The 27,574-nt window shown below is 42.5% G+C and overlaps 1 protein-coding gene across 2 annotated transcripts in view; it reads right to left on the reverse strand.

Annotated features, from left to right (window-relative positions):
* macrod2 (mono-ADP ribosylhydrolase 2) overlaps positions 1 to 27,574 on the reverse strand; it is a 916,639-nt gene that overhangs the window by 42,960 nt on the left and 846,105 nt on the right. For both annotated transcript variants that reach the window (XM_068044311.1, XM_068044310.1), the window contains 2 exons: positions 25,768 to 25,849; positions 7,096 to 7,182 (listed from right to left, as the gene is read on the reverse strand). In XM_068044311.1, the coding sequence (XP_067900412.1) occupies positions 7,096 to 7,182; positions 25,768 to 25,849 (169 nt within the window). The remainder of the gene's footprint in view (positions 1 to 7,095; positions 7,183 to 25,767; positions 25,850 to 27,574) is intronic.

A 27,574-nucleotide genomic window follows, 5' to 3' on the forward strand; every position in this document is an offset into this window, starting at 1 on the left:
TCAATGAATTTATATTTTTCCCCACATCCTGACAGTAAATTACAAATCTTTTCCTTCTTGGTTTCTGCACGTCGGAATTGTGTCAATCACCTACAAAATTGTCGAATTGAAAGCTAGCAGAACAAAGTGACCGTTCTCTTTTGGAAGAGTAGGTTCTCTTTCTGCTTGGCAGAGACTCAGGCGAGTCTGAGGGAGATAAATTCTAAGATCCAATGCAGTAGAGATTGGTCTTGTTCCCTTTTTGGGGCTGTGGAAGCAGGGTGCATTCGAACCAGAAACCAGAGGATCAACAAAGAATTGGATCTCGGGCCTCAATGAAATAATTAACACTGGCCACACCTCCAAAGGCAGCTCACCTGTTGAAGAAAAACAATTTCCGCCTGCCTTGTTGGCCCTTGGATAAGTCTGAGGTTGGGGGATCAAAATGGGTCCGAGGTTGAGGGGGATTGAAATGGATACTGGGTTGAGGTGGGGCGTGGTGGTGACTGTAACACCTGTGAAGTTGAGGAAATTGCAACTGCTCCTCCTGTCTGCACAGGAAGACGATTTTTAAATTTGCAAACTTATGCATTTATAATATCTGCAAGATCTCTGCACTTGTCTAATTCTGGCCTTGAGCATCCCCAATTTCCATCGCTCCACCATCGGTGGTCGTGCCTTCAGCTGCCTAGGTCCTAAGATCTGGAATTCCCTCCCTAAACTTCTCCATTTCATTATCTCTCTCTTCTCCTCTAAGATGTTCCTTAAAACCTCCCTCTTTGACCAAGCTTTTGATCAACTGTCGTAATTACTCTTCATGTGGCTTGGGTGTCATATTTTGCTTTATAACACTCCTGTGAAGCATCTTGGGGGGTTTTATAACATTACAGGAGCTATATAAATAGAAGTCATTGATGTTATTTATCAAGAACTAATTTTGAAAAGGGATACTTTAACAGGTCTTAGCCCCTCATTAACATATGCAATGGACTGAACGCCTGCTTTACACCTAAAAAAAGTCCCATTAATTTAGCAGAGGGACAACTGGGCATCACAAATGGGCAGAACACATACTGATTTGTACCCCAATGTTTCTGTGGCCAGAACGAAGCATTTCAAAATGAGTTTGCCTCTTGGTTCAGACAGGCACTGGTTACTACAGCACTAAATCTGGGCCTGAAGAGGGGCCCAGACTAATTTCCACCCCATAGTTTCTCAGATATTTATCTGTCTTTGAAAACTCATGCTAGCCTATGAAAAACAGGAAGAGTGGGTACCTAACTAATGGCAACTGGGCAAATTGGTATTGAGCAGAAATATGCAGCTCTACCCTTGTCTTTCCTTTGTGGAAACTCCAAGGATTGAACAAAAAGTACAGCAAGCATAATGAAACCTCTTGTGCCAGATTATGGAAAGGGCTTTGGGAGCCTGACTCTGTGATCTCTTCTCCAGGAGTAGCTGGTTCTATGTTGTCCATTTTCACAACGGAAGTTCCTATTTCAGTTATATCACTACTGCAGGGCCCATGTGTACATAATATTTAACAGTAAGAGGAGGATCGAGAAGGAAATTGCAGTCAGTATCTATAATAAACACAGTACAAGAGACAGGAAGAGATCTTACCTTAGCAATAAACACAAGTGACAGCAAATGACAAAGTATACATTGATGCAGTGACAACAAGCCTTACACTAGAACTTAATTGATCCAATCAATAGTTCCATACTCTACTGATTTAACTCAGACAAAACAGCCATCTTATAACACAATGGATCATGTATAAAAAGTGTGCCATGGAGTTGGAACTGAATCCATATAGCATCTAGATAGATTTTAAAAAATTAACACCATCCAACAAAAGGGGCTATGTATGGTAGCACCACTATTCCAGGCCAGAACGGAGATGACTTCTCCAGTCAATCATGCCAGGAGTCTCACTGCTGTAAGTGACTGGGACTGATTATACACACATATTTTATATTGTCCAAACTATCCTCCATTCACAACTTTTGCTGGAGAAATCACCCTGCTTTGATTGGGAGAAGTTGCTGTAGTTTTGATCAGGAATTCTGTCTGCTGTTGTTTGTAGAGACTCTTTTTAAATAGACACTGTAGACTGCTGAGTAAATAGATTTTATTTGCTGTAAAATAGACTGTTTGCTGTGAGTCCCATTATGCCTCCAAATCACTGACTGATACAATTGTGTCAGTCGATACTCCAAACATAAGAAGCCCATATTTCCTCTCAAAAAAGGAATTTGCTGAGAGATTTGAAGGCCTAGACGTTTAAAGTAACAAAGTGAAGAGAACAACTGGATTTTAAAGAAAGGTTTGAAAATTATATAAACACTCCCTACTCTCAACTAACTCTTGTCTAATTACCAAATCTTTAAGTTACTGAAGACAAAAAGACCTCATGTTCAAACATAATAGGGCTAATTTTAACCTCGGGCAGACGGGGCACACCTCCCATTTAACAGCTCTTGCCGTTGTGAGACCACAGCCACATACATGCCTTTGGCATGTTCTGGTTACCAAGTGGGCAGGTATTGGACAGGCGGGAAATTGTCGAACTCTGGCCAACACTTGGAGAATGGAGGATGGTTGGGGGGGAGGAAGTGACCCCAGGGGCGGGAAGGGGCCATGGATAAGCCAACTCCTGTTTCTCCTGGGTCTGTTCCCAAAAAAAGAGCAAACATTTCCCGAGCCCTTTTCTTTTGACTGATTCATGGAAGGGTGAAAGGTTAGGTCGCGCTCATTACCTGGTACAAGTGGGTGCAGTGTATCTTCCAAATTTTCTATTAGGGTTCTATGTATATCATAGGACCCCGGTTTAAATATTACAAGTTGGCTGCCACCTGAAACAGGCACTTGGGCTGCACAGCTCAGGACTCTACCCAAGATGGAGGAAGCCAGAGTGCCAATGTAAATAACCCAATACAATTTTCAACAATAATATAAAAGCAAAATACTGCAGATGCTGTAAATCTGAAATAAAAACAGAAAGTGCTGGAAATACTCAGCAGGTCTGGCAGTATCTGTGGCAAGAGAAGCAGAGTTAATGTTTCAGCTCATTGACCTTTCATCAGAACGGGCAAAGATTAGAAACGAATTAGATTTTAAGCAAGTGAAGGTCGGGAGGTGGGTGGGGGGGGGTGGTGTTGGTGGGGAAAGAGAACAAAAGGGGTGTGTGATAGGGCTGAGGGCAGGAGAGATTAAGTAACAAAGCTGTCATGGGACAAAGACAGTGTTTTAATGTTTGTGGTGAAAGACAAAGCATTAGTCCAGAGAGAGTGTTAATGGCAGAATAATGAGCAGCTCTGTCTACAAGAAAAACAGGCACATGGTTAAAATCAAAATAAAATATAAAAAAAGAAAAATATTAAAAAAGGCCAGTCACGCTTGGAAATTACTGAACTCAATGTTCAGTCCGCAAGGCGTAATCAAAAGATCAGGTGCTGCTCCTCGAGCTTGCATTGATATTCACTGGAACATTGCAGCAGGCCAAGGACAGAAATGTGGGCATGAGAGCAGGGGGGCATGTTGAAATGGCAAGCAACCGGAAGCTCAGGGTCATGCTTTTGGACTGGGCAGAGGTGTTCCACAAATCGGTCACCCATTCTGCGTTTGGTTTCCCCAGTGTCGAGGCGACTGCATTGTGAGCATTGAATACAGTATACTACATTGAAGGAAGTACAAGTAAATTGCTGCTTCATCTGGAAGGAGGGTTTGGGGTGTTGGATGGTGAGGAGAGAGAAGGTAAAAGGGCAGGTATTATACCTCCTGTGATTGCATGGGAAGGTGCCGTGGGAAGGCGACAAGGTGTCGGGGTGATGGAGGAGTGGACTAGGGTGTTGCGGAGGGAACAATTCCTTTGGAATGCTGACAGGGGAGGGGAAGATGTGTTTGGTGGTGGCATCGCGCTGGAGGTGACGGAAATGGTGGAGGATGATCCTTTGGATGTTGAGGCTGGTGGGTGGAAAGTGAGGACAAGGGGAACCCTGTCGGGGTTCTGTAAGGGAGGGGAAGGGATGAGGGCAGAATTGCGGGAAATAGGTTGAAACGGTTGAGGACCCTGTCAACTATGTTGGGAGGGGGAGCGGGGGGGGGATCCTCGGTTGAGGAAAAAGGAAGACATGCCAGAAGCGCTGTTGTGGAAGGTTGCATCATCAGAATAGATACGTCGGAGATGGAGAAACTAGGAGAATGGGATGGAGTCCTCACAGGAAACAGTGTGTCAGGAAGTGTAGTCAAGGTATCCGTAGGAGTTTCTGGGCTTAAAATGATTAGTTTGCGGCTGCCTGCAACGAATTTGGCCTAACCATCAGCCTCAAGAAAACGAACATCATGGGACAGGATGTCAGAAATGCTCCATCCATCAATATCGGCGACCACGCTCTGGAAGTGGTTCAAGAGTTCACCTGCCTAGGCTCAACTATCACCAGTAACCTGTCTCTAGATGCAGAAATCAACATGCGCATGGGAAAGGCTTCCACTGCTATGTCCAGATTGGCCAAGAGAGTGTGGGAAAATGGCACACTGACACGGAACACAAAAGTCCGAGTGTATCAAGCCTGTGTCCTCAGTACCTTGCTCTACGGCAGCGAGGCCTGGACAACGTATGTCAGCCAAGAGCGACGTCTCAATTCATTCCATCTTCGCTGCCTCCGGAGAATCCTTGGCATCAGGTGGCAGGACCGTATCTCCAACACCGTAGTCCTCGAGGCGGCCAACATCCCCAGCTTATACACCCTACTGAGTCAGCGGCGCTTGAGATGGCTTGGCCATGTGAGCCGCATGGAAGATGGCAGGATCCCCAAAGACACATTGTACAGCGAGCTCGCCACTGGTATCATACCTACCGGCCGTCCATGTCTCCGCTTTAAAGACGTCTGCAAACGCGACATGAGGTCCTGTAACATTGATCATAAGTCGTGGGAGTCAGTTGCCAGCGATCGCCAGAGCTGGCGGGCAGCTATAAAGACGGGGCTAAAGTGTGGCGAGTCGAAGAGACTTAGCAGTTGGCAGGAAAAATGACAGAAGCGCAAGGGGAGAGCTAACTGTGTAACAGCCCCGACAACCAATTTTTTCTGCAGCACCTGTGGAAGAGTCTGTCACTCTAGAATTGGCCTTTATAGCCACTCCAGGCGCTGCTCCACAAACCACTGACCACTTCCAGGCGCTTAGCCATTGTCTCCCGAGACAAGGAGGCCAAAGAAGAAGAAGAATGATTAGTAGACAGCCTATCCCCAAAGACGGAGACAGAGAAGTTGAGGAAGTTCGAGGCGGCACAGTGGCGCAGTGGTTAGCACCGCAGTCTCACAGCTCCAGGGACCCGGGTTCAATTCTGGGTACTGCCTGTGCAGAGTTTGCAAGTTCTCCCTGTGTCTGCGTGGGTTTTCTCCGGGTGCTCCGGTTTCCTTCCACGTGACAAAGACTTGCAGGTTGATAGGTAAATTGGCCATTATAAATTTCCCCTAGTATAGGTAGGTGGTAGGGAAATATAGGGACAGGTGGGGATGTGATAGGAATATGGGATTAATGTAGGATTAGTATAAATGGGTGGTTGATGGTCGGCACAGACTCGGTGGGCCGAAGGGCCTGTTTCAGTGCTGTATCTCTAAATAAAAAATAAATATAAGGGAAGGCAAGTGTCAGAGATCGACTAAGTAAAGGTGAGAGAAAGGAGGAAATTGGAAGCAAAGTTGATGTAGTTTTCCAGTTCGGGGCGAGAGCAGGAAGCAGCATCGATACAGTCATCAATGTACCGGAAAAAGAGGTGAGGGAGGGGGCTTGAGTAGGACCAAAACAAAGAATGTTCGACATATCCCACAAAAAGACAGGTATAACTAGGACCCATGCGGGTATCATTTTCAAGAACTTGCATTTATATATATACCTTTAATGTAGCAAAACATCCTAAAGTGTTTCCACAGAGACAGTTATCAAACCAAATTTGATACTGAATCACATAAAGAGATATCAGTACAGACAATCAAATGCTTGGTCAAAGAGGTAGCTTTTAAGGAGTGTCTTAAAGGAAGAAAGAGAGGTAGAAAGATGGAGAGGTTCAGGGAAAAAATCTCGAGAGGTTAGGGCCCAGGCAGCTGAAGGCACGGCCAGCAATTGTACAAAAATCAAAACCACAGAAGATGAAACGGCTGGAATTACAGGAGCACCGAGATCTGAGGGTTGTAAGGCTCGAGGAAATTACAGGGAACGGGAAGAGCGAGGCAATGGAGTGATTTGAAAGCAAGAAGCAGGGAGAATGTAAAACAACAAAAGGCCATTCAGCCCGACGAGTCTGTGTTTCTACGCACAATACACAGTTTGGCCATCAAAGTTCGGATTTCTCCCGCCTGCCACTGGAAAATAAGGGAATCAGCAAAATAGATATTTAACCGCGCAAGCTATATAATTTACAGTTGATCACCCACTTTCCTTTGCATGAAACTGTCATAGTTTCAGCATCACAGGAATCGCCGTGTCCCACAGAATCATCTCTATTTCGATCTGCCCTCATAAATTGCAAAGAAATAATTAATTAGGAGCGGAATTCAGGCTATAAATAACATGTAATCCCACTCACAATCAAACATTTATTCTTTTTTTTTTAATAAGTTAATCAACACATAGACTGTTCCATCTTTTCACAAATCTGTACGAAAAATAATTACTTCTCATTTCATGTCTTGTTTAAGGCTGGTTAATCCTATGCACATTTCATCTTGGTTCTGCATTCATTACTAGATAACAATATTGCTTGCATTGAATTCTTAATTTTTTTCCAGAAACTTGGGTCATAATTTATCTTAATCTTTTCTCCAATGGAGCATGCTCAGCTTTGTCAGTTGTTCTTCATATCCTGAAGACCCAAGTTCCAGAATCATACTTGATCCTCTTCTCTGAACCATTTTCAATCATCAATGTCCTCGATTAATTGAGCTACATGATGTTGGAGTAACACCTAACATATGTTCCGTGAACACTTAATAATCCAAATCCTTCCTCACCTTTTGCCTCTTCCAATAAGCATTATGGTCACACTTCCAGTTGTAGGGTGTAGATTACTGGGGTACTACTTAGGGTTACGTATTGCAAATAAAATCCTCATACCTTCAATCTTATCGTCACTCTTCTGTGACAATTCTTTATTTCTGTACTTCTCTGTAGATGGGGAGTTTGCATTCAGGTCTTCTTCATCTGAGGAGCAAAAAGAAATGTACAATCACTAGACCTGTAACAATCTAACCTTTCCTTTATATTTGCCTAACATGAGCTTAGTTGAATCAAATCTGTTGTTTGTCGACTTGTCTGAATTAGACAATCCTATGTTATTTTCTAAGTGCCCATGAAGGACACTTCAGCTGATTATTGTAACATGGAGGATCTCTTGTAAGTCATTGCAGGCTATTCTGTCAGTCACACTCCCTGTATATAATAACAGCATAAAAACTCTTCATGGAACTTGAACAACAGTAATGTTTTTCCCAGAGAAACAAGTGATTTAAATGTCCTGCAAGATATGCAACATATTATTAGAAGGCATGAATAAATATATGTTTTCTGACAATATCTCCCAATGTGCAGTCTATTTCTTCATAGTAACATAAAATTGATGAACAAATGCTTTATTCCATTTGGACTTGCCAAAGCTGGAATTACTGGATGGATATAAATACAGTTTAATTAAATCTATATCTGGGAAGCTACAAATTTGAATAAAACTGGATGCAAATGTGTCACTTGATGGCTTTTTGATGGGATTTAAAAAATTCTTACATTGCATGAATAATTATATTATCCAGTCTAATGTAGTATGATCTGTTTCCTTTCCTTTTCTAGGTCTTTATGATGCTTCAGATTTGAGCACAAAAATCCAGGCTGACACACCAGCGCAGAACCGAGGGTGTGCTGCACTGTTGGAGGCACTGCCTTTTGGATGAGACATTAAACTGAGGCCCACCTGCCCTCTCAGGTGGATAAAAGATCCCATGGCATGATCAAAATCATCTCCTCTCTGAGATCTTTAAGAGAAGATCTTAAAGGAGCAGAAAGAGGAAGAGAGGGAGAGGTTTAAGGAGGGAATACCAGAGCTTAGGGCCTAGCCAGGAGAAGGCATGACTACCAAGGGTGGAGTGATTAAAATCGGGGATGCTCAGGAAGGCAGAACTGGAGGACTGCAGATATCTCAAGTCGTGTCTGACTAACATGATTGAATGTTTTGAGGAGGTAACAAAGAGGGATGATGAGAGTAGTGTATTTGATGTCGTCTATATGGATTTTAGCAAGGCTTTTGATGAAGTCCCACATAGCAGATTGGTCATGAAAGTAAACGTCCATGGAATCCAAGGCAGAGTGGCAAGTTGGGTACAAAATTGGCTCAGAGACAGGAAGCAAAGTGTAATGGCAGATGGGTGTTTCTTTGACTGCTTGGCTGTTTCCAGTGGGGTTCTGCAGGGCTCAGTACTAGGTCCCTTGTAAAGGCTTGCTCAGGTTGGGAAAAAGAACCCGACCCACCGAACCACAGCGGACCCAACCCCGACCCAGCCCGAGTCCCTCCGATTTTGCCCCAAGCCCGACCCGACCATGCCTTTACTTACCTTCCCGACACCGAAGCTGCAGCGCATGCGTGATGATGTCATAATGACATCACTTGCTCACTGCGCAGACTCAGTTTCGTGCTGAACTCCCAGCTCAGGTAAGTTTTTCAATTTCAATACTTACCAGCAAAGCACTTATCTTGTGTGTCTGGCCTGACCTGACCTGGCTCGACCCAACCTGAGCCCGAAAGCCGGACCCGGAAGAGGGGCCCGACCCCTCCCGAGCCCGACACATGTCGTCGGGTCCCGTCGGGTTTGGGTCGGGTAGCAGGCCTTTAGTGCCTTGCTTTTTGTGGTATATATCAATGATTTGGACTTGAATGTAGGGTGGATGAAGAAGTTGTTTGATGATGATACAAAGATTGGCTGTGTGGTTGATAATGAAGAAGAAAGCTGTAGCCTGCAGGAAGACATCAATAGACTAGTCTGGTGGATGGAACAATGGCAAATAGAGTTCAATCTTAAGAAGTGTGAAGAATACATTTGGGGAGGGCTAACAAGGCAAGGGAATACACAATAAATAGTAGGATACTGAGAAGTGTAGAGGAACAGAGAGACCTTGGAGTGTACATCCACAGATTCCTGAAGGTGGCTGAACAGGTAGATAAGGTGGTCAAGAAGGCATGCCAGATACTTGCTTTTACTAACTGAGGCACAGAATATAAGAGCAGGGAGGTGATGCTGAAACTGTACAAAACACTAGTTAGGCCACAGCTGGAGTACTGCATGCAAGTTCCAGTCACCACATATATGATTGCAGTAGAGAGGGTACAGAGGAGATTTACGACAATGTTGCCTCAAACTGGAGAATTTTAGTTATGAGAGAAGGTTGGATCGGTTAGGGTTGTTTACTTTGGAACAGAGGAGTCTGAGAAGAGACCAAATTGAAGTGTATAAAATTATGAAGCATCTAGATCGAGTGGATAGAAGGCCCTATTCCCCTTGGTTGAGGGGCCCATACCAGGGGGCATAGATTTAGGGTAAGAGGTAGGAGGTTTAAAGGGGATTCGAGGGGAATTGTTTCTACCCAGACGGTGGTGGGGGTCTGGAACTCTCTGCTTGAAAGTTTAACTTTATAAATAAATGTTAGACAGAGTGAAGATTGGCTCCAATACTAGCATTCAGCAACTGGCTTTCTGGAATACAACATACTCTGCTCTTTTCGCATAGCCCTGCATTTTTTTCCTTTCAAATATTTATCCAATTTTCTTTTCAAAGTTACTATTACATCTGCTTTCACCGCCCTTTCAAGCAACACATTCCAGGTCACAACAATTCTATGTGTGAAAAAATAAGTTTGCTCATGTAGCCACTGGTTCTTCTTGTCAATCAAGTTAAATCTGTTCTCTGGTTTAAAAAAAACATAAGAACTAGGAGCAGGAGTAGGCAATTCAGCCCCTCGAGCCTGCCCCGCCATTCAATACGATCATGGCTGATCTCATCTTGGCCTCAACTCCACTTTCCTGCCCGTTCTCCATAACCCTTCAACCCATTATTAACTAAAAATCTATCTCCTCAAATTTACTCAATTTCGCGACATCCACCGCACTCTGGGGTAGTGAATTCCAGACTCACGACCCTTTGAGAGAAGTAATTTCTCCTCATCTCTGTTTTAAATCTGCTACCCCTTATCCTAAAACTATGACCTCTCGTTCTAGATTGCCCCACAAGAGGAAACATCCTCTCTACGTCAACTTTGTCAATCCCCTTAATCATCTTATATACCTCAATTAGATCTCCACTCATTCTTCTAAACTCTAGAGAGTAAAGGCCGAAACTGTTCAAACTCTCTTCATAAGACAAACCCCTCATCCCTGGAATCAATCCAGTGAGCCTCCTCTGAACTGCATCCAATGCATCCCTCCATAAGTCAGGGGACCAAAACTGTACGCAATACTCCAGGTGCGGTCTCACTAATGCCTTGTACAGTTGCAGCAACACTTCCCTACTTTTATATTCTATTCCTTTAGCAATAAGTGCCAAAATTCCATTTGCCTTCCTTATTACCTACTGTAACTGCATACTAGCTTTCTGCGATTCATGCACGAGGACACCCAGATCCCTCTGCACCGAAGCACTCTGAAGTTTTTCTCCATTTAGATAATAATTTGCCTTTCTATTCTTCCGAAAAATGGATAACCTCACATTTATCCATGTTAAACTCCATCTGCCAGATTTTGGCCCAATTACCTAACCTATCCATATCCATTCGTAAATTTCTTATTTTTTCATTGCAACTTACTATCCCACCTATTTTAGTGTCATCTGCAAAGTTGGCTATAGTACCTTCTATCCCTGCATCCAAGTCATTAATATAGATTGTAAATAGTTGGAGCCCGAGGACCGAACTCTGTGGCACCTCACTAGTTACATCTTGCCAACCAGAAAAAAACTCTCTGTTTTCTGTTGGTTGGCCAGTCCTCTATCCAAGCTAATAAATTGCCCCTAACCCCATGCGATCTTACCTTGTGTATTAACCTCTTGTGCAGCACCTTATCAAATGCCTTCTGGAAGTCCAGATATACTACATCTACAGGATCCCCATTATCCACTTTGCTTGTCACAGCTTCGAAGAACTCTAGCAAATTAGTCAAACGTGATTTACCCTTCATAAAACCATGCTGACTCTGATGGATTGCGTTTTGACTTTCTAAATGTCCTGTTATTACTTCCTTAATAATGGATTCTAACAATTTCCCAACGACAGATGTTAAACTAACTGGTTTATAGTTTCCTACATTCTGCCTCCCTCCCTTTTTGAATAAGGGCATTATATTAGCTTTTTTCCAATTCACTGGAACCTTTCCCGCATCCAGGTAATTTTGGAATATTATAACCAATGGATCCACTATCTCCGCCGCCACTTCCTTTAAGACCCTAGGATGTAGGCCATCAGGCCCTGGGGACTTGTCTGCCTTCAATCCCAATAGTTTGCTCAGTATTTTTTCCCTAGTGATGATGATTTTTCTATGTTCCTCTCTTTCTATAACCTCTGCATTGCCTGTTACTATTGGAATGGTGCTAGTGTCCTCCACTGTGAAAACTGAGGCAAAATACTGATTTAGTGTCGCTGCCATTTCTGTGTCCCCCTCTATTAACTCCCCAGTCTCATCCTCCAAGAGACAAACACTCATTTTAGCTCCTCTCTTACCTTTTATATACTTACAGAAGCTTTTGCTATCTGTTTTTATATTTTGTGCTAGTTTTCTTTCATAATTTACCTTTGCTCTTTTTATTACTTTTTTAGTAACCCTTTGTTGATCTTTAAAAGTTTTCCAATCTTCTAGCCTGCCACTGGCTTTTGCAATATGGTATGCCTTAGTTTTTGTTTTTATGTTATCCTTAACTTCCTTGCTTAGCCATGGATGTTTTGTCCCCCTCTTAGAATCTTTCTTCCTCTCTGGAATATATTTTAGTTGGGAGGAATTGAATATCTCCTTAAACATCTGCCATTGCTCATCAACTGTCCTACCTTTTAGTCTTCCCACCCAGTCCACTAGGGCCAAATCTGTCCTCATGCCTATGTAATTACCTTTGTTTAACTCCAGAACACTAGTGTGGGACACCAATTTCTCGCCCTCAAACTGAATTTGAAATTCTAACATGCTATGATCACTCTTCCCTACAGGATCCTTAACTGTGAGATCATTAATTAATCCCACCTCATTACACAATACCAAATCTAGAATAGCCTGCTCCCTGGTTGGTTCTGCATCATAATCTCAAGTAAGACTTTATGTAAGTACACCAGGTGAGGTTAAAGAATATTATGGTCTAATAGCCAGACAAAATATTGTGAGTCTATTATGAAAACCTGAAACTCAATAATTGACTTTAAAGCCACATATATAAAGACATAACATGCTTGTACCCAAGAACAAGCAGTCATCGGTTTATAGAGATGAAATTATGATTCCACCATTGGTCCTCCTTTATAAGTCTGGACACTAGAGATAGTTCTTAGATGAATTTTTCATCTACAAAGGAATGGAAAACTAGAATAGTTACTAAACTCTAATGGAGCTAGGTTTGAAGCTCTGCTTGAACAAGTGTTACAGATAAACCAAGACTGTTGAAATGTCAGAGTTTATAGCTGCACAGTCAATATCCTTAGCCTATAAAATAAATATCTTCTGTTTGGCATTGCATGCCTGTAAGGTAGATCTTCTGAATAGCACTGAAGGCTAAATATGTTCACTTCACAGTTGCTTCTTTCACGAGCAGAAGCATCTCTACAATGTCCTAAGCGCAAATGTGCTGGACTTGATTCCGCTATCATGCTACAATAGTGGATTTGACATCTGAAGGAGCTATCAACATAATAATAAATAAGGAGCTATCAACATATTGGAAGAGCTTCATGAGTGCAGTCAATACTTGTTCAGGGATTTTGAAGAATCTCTTTATTTGAGGCAATGTCTTTACAGGATTGTTTACTTCCTGAGAAACAAAAGGTCAATCATTAATCAGTGGGCTTGCAACCTACAATATTGCTGAGGAGGAAATTAGTTTCCCTGTCAACTTTGGGTACAATCACAGCACAGATATGCTCTACATTTAAAGAGGCAGTATCATGTTGACATCTGGTTCTAAAAGCATTCCGTTTGTACTTGCTAGATTAGACTATCCTGGAGTTGAATACCCAGTTTCTATGAGGGGAATGTTTGCCATCAGAGTAAGGGACAGTACAGTAAACAGTAACCTGATGCTATTTATAACTTTACCCCTTTGCGATCAAGTCAAAGCTTATGCTCAATCTTGATTGACGCCTATGTACAAATATAGGGTGTAGTGGCTGTGCTGAAAAGCTGAGTCTCCAAAGAAAACTGATGATGGCAATCTCTGAAATGGTATTATTGGCAACTTAGGAGCTCAATACTACATCTTGAGGAGGTAATTTTATACTCAATGCTACATCTTGAGGAGCTAATTCCCTGTGCACTGCCCTCAAATATGCTTAGGTCTGTAGATAACTGGCAATTTTTCAGATAGTGGCTCAGAGATGGTAGGACCAGAAAATCTACCTGTAGCTTGTATATACTTACCCAAGAGGGAAGACTGAGACCAGCAGCCCTTAAAGAGGTGCAGCGTACAATTAAAGGTACGCAAACACTTATGTTTAAAAAAAAAATTCAATCACTGGATGTGGGCATCACTGGCATTTATTGCCCATCCCTAATTGCCATTGAGAAGGTGGTGGTGAGCTGCCATCTTGAATACAATTGAGTGCCTTGCTAGGCCTTTTCAAAATGGCAGCTGAGCGTCAACCACATTGCTGTGGGTCTGGAGTCACACATTGGCCAGACCAGGTAAGGGCAGCAGATTTTCTTCCCTAAAGGACATTAGCGAACCAGATCAGTTTTTAGAACAACCCGGTAGTTTCATGTTCCCCATTACTGACACAAGCTTTTTATTCCAGATTTATTTAACTAACAGAATTGAAATTCCCAGCTGCCGTGGTTGAGATTTGAATTCATGGCTCCAAACATGAATCCAGGCCTCTGGATTACTAGTCTAGTAATGTAACCACTATGCCACCGTAACCCTAAAAGTGTCTGCAAATAGAGTTAAAACCTTTCCAAAGGCTGTAAATAGATTAAAAGTACTTTTCAAGCTTTGTTTTTTTTTAATTAGCTGATAAAAACCCAAAAGAAGGCAAAGCAAGTTTGGAGACCAGGAAATGGAATTGGTGGAGCAACAGTGGAGTGGTTGATGATTGTGAAGCGGAGGTACTCCTGCATGAAGTCAATGTGAGGAGGTTTACCCTATCTGAGGATACCCACATGAAATTACAGAACAACACCAAATCTAGCAGGAGGTTCAGTACTATGGCCTACAGAGAGCTCTAACCCAACCAAGGTTGCTAATTCTGGTATTTGTTATTTAAGTGTTCAGACAAATGAGGTTTACTATGTCTGGGAGCAGGTGGTATTGACCAGACAAAGGGCTTCTTTTCTTGAGCTTAAATGACCTCGGGCTTTGCTTACAAACTAGAAGCTCAGTCTTATGACTGAAAGCATTCTGTAATAAATCTTCTGGTTACATATGATCGTGCTCTCCCAGGGTGACAGTGTCAACTTCTCTAAGATAAGTCTGTGTACCTGAGTGACATGTTTATAAAGGGGTCTGAGTAAGCAAATTAGTCTTTGATTAGTTAGGACACCTGATGTGGTATTTTCTTTGTGGTAATTTAAGGCATTTGACATCAGACTCTGCTCTGATAATGAGAGGAGGTTCTGAAAGAATGAACGCTCGAAGGCTCAAGAAGGCTTTTAAAAATAGTAAGAGAGTTTAACAATGTAAAACGTTAATAGCATAAATTGCCAATCAGTTTAAAAAGACAATACAGTGTAACAGTCCAGAGAGAAAGTTACAGTATGTCTGTGAGCTGCAGACATCTTTCAGAAGTGAGCACAGTCCAATGCCACTACCAGCAGCTAAAGAGATCTGATTTTCATGCTTATATCAACAAAAGGGGTGAAATTGGTCTTTAACAGTAACACAAAACAGGCAGCTCATTTTACACACACATGACTTTCTTTTCCAAGGACTCCAAAGTGCTGACGATCCACTGTCACCTGTTTTGTATTGTCGCCAATTTCAACCCCGACAGCCAGCCTTGCAAGAGAGGCCCAACAAGTAATACACTGATGAATAGAGACCGCAGAACTCACCAAGGTCGTATTGCAATCCTGGACATTAAAAAAAACTTCGGTACATTGCTACTGAACAAAACCCAGCTAAAGCACAGCTACGGAGAAGTTCACAATTAAGGTGCTGTTCTTCAACTGATTTTGATTCTGTTGGCTTAAAGTCAACTTACATTTTCTGCATCACCTTGACTATATCATTGCAAATGTAGCTAGATAAAGCAGTATTAAGAATACACACCTGTGCTTGCTTCCTTCTTTAGTGTCTCTGGCAAGTTAGATTTGCGCTTCACTCAAGTGTAGTACTGTGGTTAGTTTGGTCAATAATTGGTATGTTTCAGACTAGGTTATGTAGAGCAGTCGATTTAAACATCCTATATGAAACCCTGGATGCAATATGGGGGATCCTGACCTAATTCTTAAACGAATATATGTTAGCAAGGTGAGGGTGAGGGAGAAGAGAGATTTGAAAGATGCCTTTCCAGTAGCATAGGCTATATATTGGGAATTTGTCTGTACAATACATATTGGGGGTGTTGTGAAGGATTTAGTATTTATTTATCCTACAATAACTATCCCCACGACCCAGCGTCAGATCACAGAAGCATAGAATAGTACAGCACAGAAGGCCATTCCGCCCGGGTCTTTGCCAACTTTTTCGAAGAGCAATCCAGTTTATCCCGCTCCCTGGGTTTTCCCCATATCCCTTCAATATTTTTTCTCCTTCAAGTATTTTTCCAATTTCCTTTTGAAGGACACTACTGAATGCATTCCAAATCCCAACCACTTGCTGCATAAAAAAAGTTTTTCTTCCGGTCGCCGCTGGTTCTTTTGCTAATCACCTTGAATGTGTGTCGTCTGGTTATCGACCCTACTGACACTGAAAACAATTTTTCTTTATTTACTCTATCAAAACCCTTCATGATTTTGAACACCTCTATCAAATCTCCCCTTAACCTTATCTGTTCTAAAGAGAACAATCCCAGCTTCTTCAGTCTCTTCATCTAACTCAAGTCCCTCATTCCTTTTACTATTCTGCTAAACCTCCTCTGCACTCTCTCCAAAGCCTTGACATCCTTTCTCAAGTGTGGTGCCCAGAATTGGCCACAATACCCCAGCTGCCGTACCAGTGCTTTATGAAGATAGGTGTTGTAAGACAGCAAGGCATACTGGGGTTTAAAGATGCCTTTGGTCTTGTGGTTTATGACTGGGATCCTGAGATAATGCAGTCTTGTAATATTTAGCTATCGGTAGTGGTAATAGAATTATATTCAATCCTGTTTTTATTTGTTCCTGGGATGTGAGCATCTCTGGCAAGGCCAGCATTTGTTGCCCATCCCCAAATGCCCTTGAGAAGGTGATGGCAAGTCACGTTCTTAAACCACTGCAGTCCACGTGGTGCAGGTACAACCCACTGTGCTGTTAGGAAGGGAGCTCCAGGATTTTGACCCAGCAACAGTGAAGGAACGTCGATATAGTTCCACGTTAGGATGGTGTGTGGCTTGGAGAGGAACTTGCAGGTGGTGGTTTTCTCATGTGCCTGCTACCCTTGTCCTTCTAGGTGGTAGAGGTCACGGGTTTGGAAGGTGCTGTCGAAGGAGTCTTGGTGAGTTGCTGCAGTGCATCTTGTAGATGGTCCACACTGCTGCCATGGTGCGCCAGTGGTGGAGGAAGTAAATGTTATAGAGTTATACAATATAGAAACAGGCCCTTCGGCCCATCATATCCGTGCCAGCCATCAAGCACCCAGCTATTCTAATCCCATTTTCCAGCACTTGGCTCGTAGCCTTGCATGCTATGGCGTTTCAAGTGCTCATCTAAATACTTCTTAAATGTTGTGAGGGTTCCGACCTCTACCACCTCTTCAAGGTGGTGGATGGGGTGCCAATCAAGCGGGCAGCTTTGTACTGGATGGTATTGAGCTTCTCGAGTGTTGTTGGAGCTGCACCCATCCAGGCAAGTGGAGAGTATTCCATCACACTTGTGCCTTGTAGCTGGTAGAGGGGCTTTGGAGAGTCAGGAGCTGAGTTACTTGCTGCAGAATTCCCAGCCTTGGTGCTGTTCTTGAGCCACAAGAATCACCTGTGCACTTCCATAAGTGTGAAAAACTGTAAACACAGGCGTGTGGGCAAACAAAGTATGATATCAGTAATGGCCAAGTGTTGACTGTTCATTGGTAACATTTTTATTATTTTAATTGAAGTGAGAAAATACCTAACATATTGGGCGTGTAATTAGCACACTATAACAGTAAATAAATCATTACCTTATGAACAACTTTAATTTCCTTCTTGTAACACCTTTGCACAATATGTACATTTAAACAGATTTTCTTGGTAACTGGGGGCTGACCCTCAAAGTACTTGTTTTTGAAAGGTAATTTATTTGCTGCAGACAAGAATGTAATACATTACCAATCCTGGAGGCTGGGGAAAAATGAATTTTCACACAACCCATCAATTTTGCGATGTCACACAAACTGGTATTTAGTGGACAGGCTACAAATAGAATCTCGGAAGGATATAGCACAGAAGGAAGCCAATCGGCCCATCATGGCTGTGCTAGCTCTTTGAAATTCAGTCCCAAAACCCAGCTTTATCCCCATGTAAAATTAGTCCTCCTCAAGTACGCATTTTAAAAGTTCCTATGGAACCTCTTGATTCTACCAGCCTTTCAGGTAGTGTGTTCCAGATCTTACCAAGCCTCTCTGCGAAGAAATTTCTCCTCATTTCCCCTCTAGTTCTTTTGCCAATTATTTTAAATGTACGATCTTGTTGCTAGGTCAAAATCCTGGAACTCCCTCCCTAATAGCACGGTGGGTGCACCTACACCTCATGGACTGCAGCTCACCACCATCTTCCCAAGGGTAATTGGGGATGGGCAATAAATGTTGGCTTTTCCAGTGACGCTCACATCCCATGATCAAACAGAAAAAATGGAAAGGATTTCATGGAATGACAATGGACAAGAGGAAGTGGGTGGTGTTGTGGGGGCTTGGGGGCATTGTGACTTGAACTCCAGTCTGCTGAGTGGAGAACGGGAGGTAATATCTGAGCAGTGCTCATATCCTGTCCTGTGGCAATTTGTGCTGCTGTTTTCTTCGGCACGTGGGACACCTGCCTGGTGACTTGTGAATGAATGTAAATCAGAACGCTGTGATATCATTAGGACCCCGACGCAATTTTAAAATCTGACTGAATGGAATGTTCAACCCAAGATGGTCTGTTCAGTGAAACCTGGTGCATACCCACTGGAGTAATGAAGGAAAGACTTGCATTTATATAGTGCCTTTCGCAAACACAGGACATCTCAAAGCGCTTTATCGCCAATTAAGTATAAGAAAGAGTTGGAGAAGCGTAAAACTGATGTTTGTTGTGGCCTCAGAGGAGTAAGCCTGCATCCCAGGTCCCATAAAGGAGGACTAAGCCGCTGCTGTCCCTGGGCTGCCCCCATTCTGCCCAACAAGACCCTCCCAAACCTTCACAGCCCACCCCACAATTTACCAAGTGGCCTCTGGGCTGCCCCAGGAGACAGCTGGCCAGCAAGATTCAAATGAAGCCAGGCTGCTAAAATAGACCGGGCTTCCTACTGTACCTCCACCAGAGAAATTCCCTCAAAGGATCTTTACAACAGAAATGGACGAAGAAAAGTTTCACTTCCTGCAAAGAGAGTTCAGTGAATTAAGGATGTGCTTCTTGAGAATTAGGTTTTTTAAAAATAATATGCTTTAGTTAATACAAGCAACACATTAATAATCCTTTGCTTGTTGTAGATTATGCATTGCTACGAGCTCAAAGGGCCAGGCACCTATGGACTACAATTCCTGATGCACTTTGTGAAATTAAACTCCCCACTTCGCTACTCTGCAGTCCTGTTAAAAATGCCAAACAGTCCAGCTTTCTGTAAAGTTGCGTTCGGTCAATTACTGAGCCATAATCCGTAATTTACTGCTAAGTGAACTGGAATACTGCATATAAAAGGCAGACCAGATTGTGATTTCTGAGGCGGATTTCAAAGCAAATCTTAGGGCGCTGATGTAGCAGGCTAGTCGAGAGACATGATTATACAGGTCATAGTCAATAGGTTAGCTCATAGAAGAAAAGTAGGCACTGATTATTGCTCCACGTCCCACTGATTTAATAGGCAAATCCATTCATTACAAATGTACAGTTTGTTGTATTTAATAGGATGGCTCAGACATTTCTACACACTAGTCTGAAACTCTGCATAGCAACTTTTAACAATAAGGATAGCATCTGAAAGCCAGGTTGCAGAGGACTCATGCTTGCAAAAAAAAAGCACTTAAATTATACTGTGCAGTTTGAGGAAAAACACACTTCTTGATGAAAAGTTCATTAAATAGCTTATCATTAAAGTAGCACAGTTGTGCAATTACTGTGCACGATGAAAAACACTAAATTAAAAAGCAATTCTCAACCTCTGCTGTGTGAACAATGGCAAATATATTTTCCTAGTTCCATAAATAGTTATCTCTGCAATCGTTTCAGAAGCCTCCAAACATTTTTTTTTTACTTTATTAGCAGTAAGGATGATTACCAGTTTTGTGCAGATGTTGCAGTGTGTCACAGCCATTTTCCAGCACCATTTGTTGGAATAAATTGCTGTAGTATGTGTCACAAGCTCTATTTCCTGACAATATTAACACATCTATGCAAAAGCAAATGCTTTGGTTTATTCATTTCCAGGGAATACTCTCAATTCTGCCTTTACATTTCACTGTTTTTTTCTCGTCACATCAGTCGCACAGCTGCATTCAAAGATAGAACTATGTCTTGCATTACAACAGTGACTGCACTTAAAAAGTACTTCATTGGCTGTTCAGCGCAAACCAGAATTGCTGAAAGGTGCTATATTAATGCAAGTTATTTTTTTCTATCTTCCTGCATTCTTTAATCTATAGTTTCAGCCATGTGCTTATTGCTCCTCTGAATTTTCTTTCCTTATTCCTCCTAACTTCTAACGTTAGCCACATCGTCTTGCTCCCACATTTATCATTGCCTCGTTGAAATTAACAGCTGGATTTTCCTTTTGATTTACTAGTTGTTCGAGTGGTTTCTGGGGTATATAATTTCATTAAACAGGGTGATACTTATAGCAGAATTATCCAGTAGAATTTCAAAAAGTTCTTTTTTCATTTATTCATTTGTGGGATGTGGGCATCGCTGACTAGGCCAGCATTTATTACCCATCCTTAGTGAGAAGGTGGTGGTGAGCCGCCTTCTTGAAACGCTGCAGTCCATGTGGTGAATGTGCTCCCAAAGGGAGTTCCAGGCTTTTGACCCAGTGACAGTGAAGGAACGGTGATATATTTCCAAGTCAGGATGGTGAGTGACTTGAAGAGGAACTGGTGTTCCCATGCGCCTGCTGCCTTTGTCCTTCTAGCTATAGAAGCATTGCCCTCTAACTCTGTCCATAGCCTGTCCCACCACCTTTAAATAGCATCAAGTGGGAACCCTCCGGTTCGATTTATCCCCAACTGTTGCCACAAGCCCAACAAATGATTACAGCCACTACATAAGGCAGGATCTGGTGACCTTTGCTGAAATAGACAGGCAACAGCTTGCTATTACATGAAGGAGATGAACTGATGTTCTTTTCAGGTGGACCATGTACTTCACTGTTTTCCCTTTGGTTCCGTTAGAAAGAAAAAAAAGGAAGAACTATCAAGTTCCACAGACTGGCAGGGGGCCCACAAGTGAAAAAGATCGTGGTATTGAGTTTGTATGTCAGTGGGGTCTGTCCGAATCCACCACCATGGAGTTTTACTAACTCGGTCAGTCCTCAGCCAAATGACAGGAGCCTTGTTTGCCAGGGAACACCCTCCATTTCTTACCCATGAAAAGAAACAGCAGCACAAGAGGACACTGCACTTTTCCCTTTCAGTGCTCTCACACCAACCAGATGAATAGGAAATGCTTCCATTCCATTGACCTGCATGTTATCTCAGGCTACAACATCCTATCATGTTAATGACTCCACATTGATAGCAGCCATCATGGTGCCTTCAGTTTGTGACACCCAGTGCCACTGTCACTTCAAGAAAGAAAGACTTGCATTATAGAGCACCTTTCACAACTTCAGGACATCCCAAAGCGTTTTATAGACAATGAAGTACTTTTGAAGTATGTTCACTGTTGTAAGCAACGCAGCAGCCAATTTATGCACAGCCAGCTCCCACAAACAGCAATATGATAATAACCAGATAATCTGGTTTTAATATTGGTCAGGATAGTTCCCCTGTTCTTTATTGCAATAATGCCAAGGGACATTTACTGTCCACTTGAGCAGCTGGGGCGTCGGTTTACTGTCTCACCCAAAAGACGGCATTTGTGACAATGCAGCACTCTTTCAGTACTGAACTGGAGTGTCAGCCTAGATTTTTGTGCCCAAGTGACTGGAGTGGGGCTTGAACACACAACCTCTGACTCAGAGGTGAGAGTGCTACAAACTGAGTCACAGCACGTGCCAAGAGCAATTATCAGAATGTCTTCTTCTTCGGCAATCCCTGAGGAACAAGGATGACTTTCTTCCACTCCAGGGCTGTAGGTCCTTAGGTGACATCACTGTCCAATTCTGGATCCACAAACTCTGCCACAGGTGGGGCAGGTGGTGTTTGATGAGGCAAGTGGATTGGTTGCTGCCTGGGCATGTCAACATTGTTCGAACTGGCTGGCACCTTCACGGATGCTCTTTCTCCATTTTGGCCGGTTTCGGGCAAGAAATTCCCATGAATCAGTGGAGATGTTACATTTTTTCTGGGAGGCTTTAAGGACATCCTTATAGCGTTTTCTCTGCCCTCCTGGTAGCCTCTTGCCGTGATGGAGCTCAGAGTAGAAAGCTTGTTATGTCCACAATGCCTGGTCTGCCCTCAAAGCTATAATAATCAGCACTTGTTGACAGAATGTATATGGTGCTCAAGGCCCCAGTTGACAACCTCCCCTCAATTTTTCAGTGGGAATGGCTTTCATTCGATTAATATCTAGTGAGTGTGCGATTGTAATCTTCTTATTCCACCACGGAAGTCTGCTACTCAGGAAGCCTTTGTGACTCTTTCTTCATGCAACACTCTCCCATACCAGCAATGACAACTCAAAGCCATGTAGCCCAGCTAATCATGGCTATTCTCTCCAGCCATGCCTTGTGCCTCCAGTCAGGCTTCCAGAGACAGAGGGAACAACAGATATAATGAGGCCTATGTCAGTACATGAAATGTGTCAGAGTAGGCAATAGTAATTCTGAATTACCATTTTAGGTGGATGGATCAACCTGGTGAAGCCTGCAATTCAGCCCAGCAAGAATCACTGAAACTTGCTGTGTTCAATCTAACACTGCAATGAAGGATGACTTGTTGCTTCAGGAAGCTGAAAGGGATGACAATGATGATGGAAGATGGCCTCCATCCCCACAGAATGAGGAGATTGCACAGGATGGAAACAATTTAGAACAGGAACGGTAGAAAAAGAATATACCTTATCACGCAGTGCTTTCAATAAATAATCATTGACTCATCTAACGAAGTTGCCTCACACCTGCATGTTCTCCCTTGAAGCACTCACAATGCCCCACACTGTCAAAGAATTATTTTGTAAGATTGAAGGTTACAGTTCTCCTGGTAATACCTTCCTGTCAAAAACTGCAAGCAAACACAGAAATAAACTCAGAGCTCCAAGTGGTCCAAATGGTTCTAAAAATAAATCATTTACAAATTTAGCCCACTCTCCATAAAATTCAATGGGGAAAATGAAATGAAGCAGATTAGGGATTACTAGGGTGTGTGGTTACCCTCTTTCAATAAAGAATAGACAATATTGTGATTTGCTGGTGGGATAACCACTTTTAAATGACTCACAAGTGATGGGTTGATATAATCAGTGTTGGAAGAATTTTCATGAAATTCAGCCTGTTTTTTGGGCACTAAATGGCCACCTAAGCCTCCAATGTGTCACCCACCATATTGATAATGGCCAAAAAGATAAGTGTTAGCAGCTTTGCATTTACACTGCAGGATTGATTTGCTCTACTTTGCAAGCGCTGTCTATGCTCAGCAAAACCAGGCCTACATGTGGCCTTAAGGAACTGCCTGTTAGGCTGCAAGCACTGATGTAATTTTTAAAAATATATTTACCTGAATGTGGAGCTGGGCGCAGCAGGACGAGAAGCAGGCGCTGCCAACACTCATCGGCCACTGCTCGTCCATCTCGCCCCCACCCCATCCCACCATCCTTGTCCCTGTCGGCCACTGATCACCGCTCCCCACCACCACTCCTTCATTACTTGGTCGCACCCCTTCCTCACTTATCTGAAGGTAACTGTCAGCATCGCAGCAGCCCAATCTTCAACTATGTTTTGCTGGCAGCTTTGTGCCGTTTCTATGGAAATGAGACTTCTAGTATCGAGGGTGCCTCTGACCTCACCATTCAGAAGCTGGAATTGTACCCTGCCCCACAACTTGTGCCCAAGAACGGGAATGTACAAATTCCTAAGCCCATAACTGAGTTTGCAAATATTGGGGGAGATACAAACACGTGTCTATGCCAAGCAATATGGTGGTGCTGGTCAAAAATTTCAGAACCCCACAAATATTTACAGCAGAAATGGAAAGACTAAATTCTTTATCCAGCTTCCAGAGTTGATGTACAACCAAAAACCTGAAACTAAGAGGATAACAATCAGATGTCTCTTTTTACCATTATTAATGCACATTGTCACTCGACTTTGCATTTTCAAGATCTGAACTAAGCACTGACACTGCGTACTCATAATGGCAAATATAAATCCTGCTAATATATTACTAACATCTGGTCAATTTTAACACCATTGATAGCGGATGCAGTGTATATCGATATGGAAAGCTCAGACTAGCAGTTACCAACAGATATGTTGTATCACTGCTGTTATTGTTGACTGATTGGTAGATTTAATTTTCAGTTTTTAGTACTGTATCTCAATAGACGCAACTTTCCTGATCCCAGGTTTTAAGAGATGAACAACAGAAGGTTGGTGATTTCTCACATACCATTTATCCCTGTTCAGGCAACGGAGATTTCAAGTGCCTATAACGTGCAGCATACACAACAATGTGAGCTAGAGGTGGGAAGACACATATCAAATCTTAGTTGAACCCCACATTGGCTCTGAAACAGCATTCCCTTTTGAACCAAAATCGAGTGCTTTGCCACAACAGACATTTAATACCCAGTTACCTCTCTGCTGTTCATAGTCAGTGTATGATTCACTCGAGTACCAAGTCAATCTCATATTTGTGGATTATCAGACACTCAGGTCTGCACCAGTAAAGATAGCCATCAGTCTATTAAATACTCCTTGGGGTCAGTAACCCTACCCTGTCAACTGTATTATCGTATTGACTGTTCACTATGCCGTCTCCTTTATACTGGGGAGACCAAACATTGATTGGGTGATCACTTTGCTGAACACCTCCATTCAACCTGCAAGTGTAACCCTGAGCTTCAGGTCACTTGCCACTTTAACTCTCCATTCCACTTGCACTCTGACCTCAGCCTCCTACACTTTTCTCATGAAGCTCAACAGAAGCTTGAGGAACAGCACCTTATCTTTTAATTAGACACTTTACAGCCTTCCGTACTCAACATTGAGTTCAACAATTTCAGACCATAACCACTGGTTCCATTTTTCCGGACAGCAGCTGTTGGTGATGATTCTGCTCTTCACATTTACACCTCCTCTACATCCATCTTTTGTTTCTTGTCTCATTACCACCCCCTTTTGCTTTGCGCCATCACGCTCTTTGTCGTTTAATCTCTCCTGCTTTCCACCCTATCACAGACCTTCCTTTTCGTTCTTTCGCCACCTCCCCTTTCCCTGCCTCTGTACTCACTTAAAATCTGTAACATCTTGAACATTTTCTAGTTCTGCTAAAAGCTCATCAACATGAAACACTGACTCTGTTCCTCTCTCTAAAGATGATGTCAGAGCTGCTGCATATTTCCAGCATTCTCTGTTTTTATTTCAGGTTTCCAGCATCCACAGTATTTTGCTTTTGTACCCTATCCTGTCTGCTGTTGCAGTGCAATGGACACTTGGGGAGATGGAGGATGAAGAGTAACTGGACGGAAATGAACATTTTTATGGTTTGATCTGTAAAATATTGTTAGCTCTTTGTTCTGTGACTATGAGCATGTACTGTAAAATGGGGGTTACAGGATCATGGCTGACAAATGGCTTATTTACTTGGTTGTTCCATTGCTTTTCTCTGTTGCTGATTTATCTAGACAGAGATGAAGACATATACTGGGAAGTAAGATGTGTAGCCTACTTTTTCCCCTGCTCCAAAGTTTATGACAGTGAAGGAAATAAGGAATTTGAAACCCCAATCTGGAGAGAGAGAGAAGATCCTCATGTAATACCTCCGATTCTATCTGCATGAGAGTTTTATTCATACACTAAGGCATCCAACACAAATACTGGCAAGAATAAAGTATTAAACAGTGAAACTTTTGTTTTGGAAAATTGTTTTTGTTTAAATAACGCACCTATCGGAAAATGGTGAAGCATCTTCTCCTTGTAGATCTTAAGGTCACTTTCCAAGAAAACACAGAAGATAATACGATCCACCTGGAAATAAAAATACCACATTTAATTTTTGTTGTGGATACAGATTCAACATTGACTTTCAAAAGAGAATTGGATAGATACTTGAAGGGAAAAAAATTACAGGAATATGGGGAAAGATCAGGAGAGTGGGTTTAATTGGATAGATCTTTCAAAGAGCTGGCACGGGATACGATGGGCCAAATGGCCTCCTTCCATTTTGCATCATGCTACGATTCGAAGAGTTAAAAAAGGAAGTAATTTATCTATTGTACAGACACTGGAAGCAGGATTTGTGCCTTAATCACAAATTACACAAACATTTGTCAACTCATCTACTACTGTATGAAGTGATGACTAGGACAAGACTTTAGGAAAGCTATAATATATTTAGAGGTTGAGTAGAAAACATACTGTATAACAGATTAGTCAACAAAAATTAAATAATACATCAGTGTAATGTTAAGTCACCTTCACATTCTACATGGAAACTTCATTGCTTTGTAAAAGTTAAGTTTGATAGCAAAGTATGAATCCACACAATTTTCCAGTCACTCAGAGTTTCCAGACTCCTGATATTGGACAATTTGATTGGAGCGGAAGAAGCCCCATTTGGATTAAAAACAACTAAACAGAGAAACGGAGGAAGATCTGTGGCAGAGAAGGAGCCCATTCAGCCCATCGTGTCTGTGTGGCTGAAGAAAGAGCTATCCAGTCTAATCCCACCTTCCAGCTCTAGGTCCATAGCCCTGTAGGTTACGGCACCTCAAATGCATATCCAAGATTTTTTTAAAATTGCGATAAGGGTTTTTGCCTCTACAGTGAGCTCCAGAACCCCACGACCCTCTGGGTGAAAAAAATTGACTCCTCAACTCTCCTTGAATCTTTCTGCCAATTACTTCAAATCTATGCCCCCTATCTACTAAAGGAAATAGGCCCTTCCTATACACTCTATCTCGTCTGTTCGTTGTTGGTGTCATCGTCTTCCCAGAAGGCTGACGGTCATGGATCTCCACCTGTTTGTCCTGTGCTGTCCTTACACATTCTGCATAGGTCAACTGCATCCAGTTCATTATATCAGTCAGCCATTTTCTTCTCTGCTTCCCTCTCCTACATTTCCCATCCAATAATTGTCTCTGTCTACCTTCTGCTCTAATGATGTGACCGAAACATTGTATTTTTCTCCCTTTGATGTTATGTACCAGCTTTCTCTTTTCTCCAGCCGCTTCCAGCACTTTCTCATTCGTCTTTCTGTCTGTGTAAGATATGCAGAACATCCTCTGACATGTCCACATCTCGAATGCATTCAGCTCATCAATAGTCTCATTAATTGTTGTCCATTTCTCTGAGGCATACCTCTTGGATTTCTTTGCGGATGAAGATTTTGGGAAGGTTGTAGTCACGGGTTGCAGGCCTGCTGGTGGCTAGTCAGGCCTATCCATGACCGGTAGATTCTCCCACAGTGGGTACAAGTGAAGGTGTAGTCGCTACTGGGGGCAATTGGATCTATCCTTCTCCTCCTTTTCTCTTTCTAATTTTTTTTTTCTCCAAGGCATATGACATAGCTCTATCTATCTGGGCTCCTCATAATTTTATGCACATCAGTTAAATCTCCCCTCAGCCGCCCCTGTTCCAAAGAAAATAACCCCAGCCTTTCCAACCTTACCTCAAAGGTAAAATTCTCCTATCCTGGCAACATCTTCGTAAATCTCTTCTGTACCTTCTCTAGTATGTTCAAACTAGGTGATA

This window comes from Heterodontus francisci, chromosome 13 (assembly GCF_036365525.1).
Source record: "Heterodontus francisci isolate sHetFra1 chromosome 13, sHetFra1.hap1, whole genome shotgun sequence".
NCBI lineage: Eukaryota > Metazoa > Chordata > Chondrichthyes > Heterodontiformes > Heterodontidae > Heterodontus > Heterodontus francisci.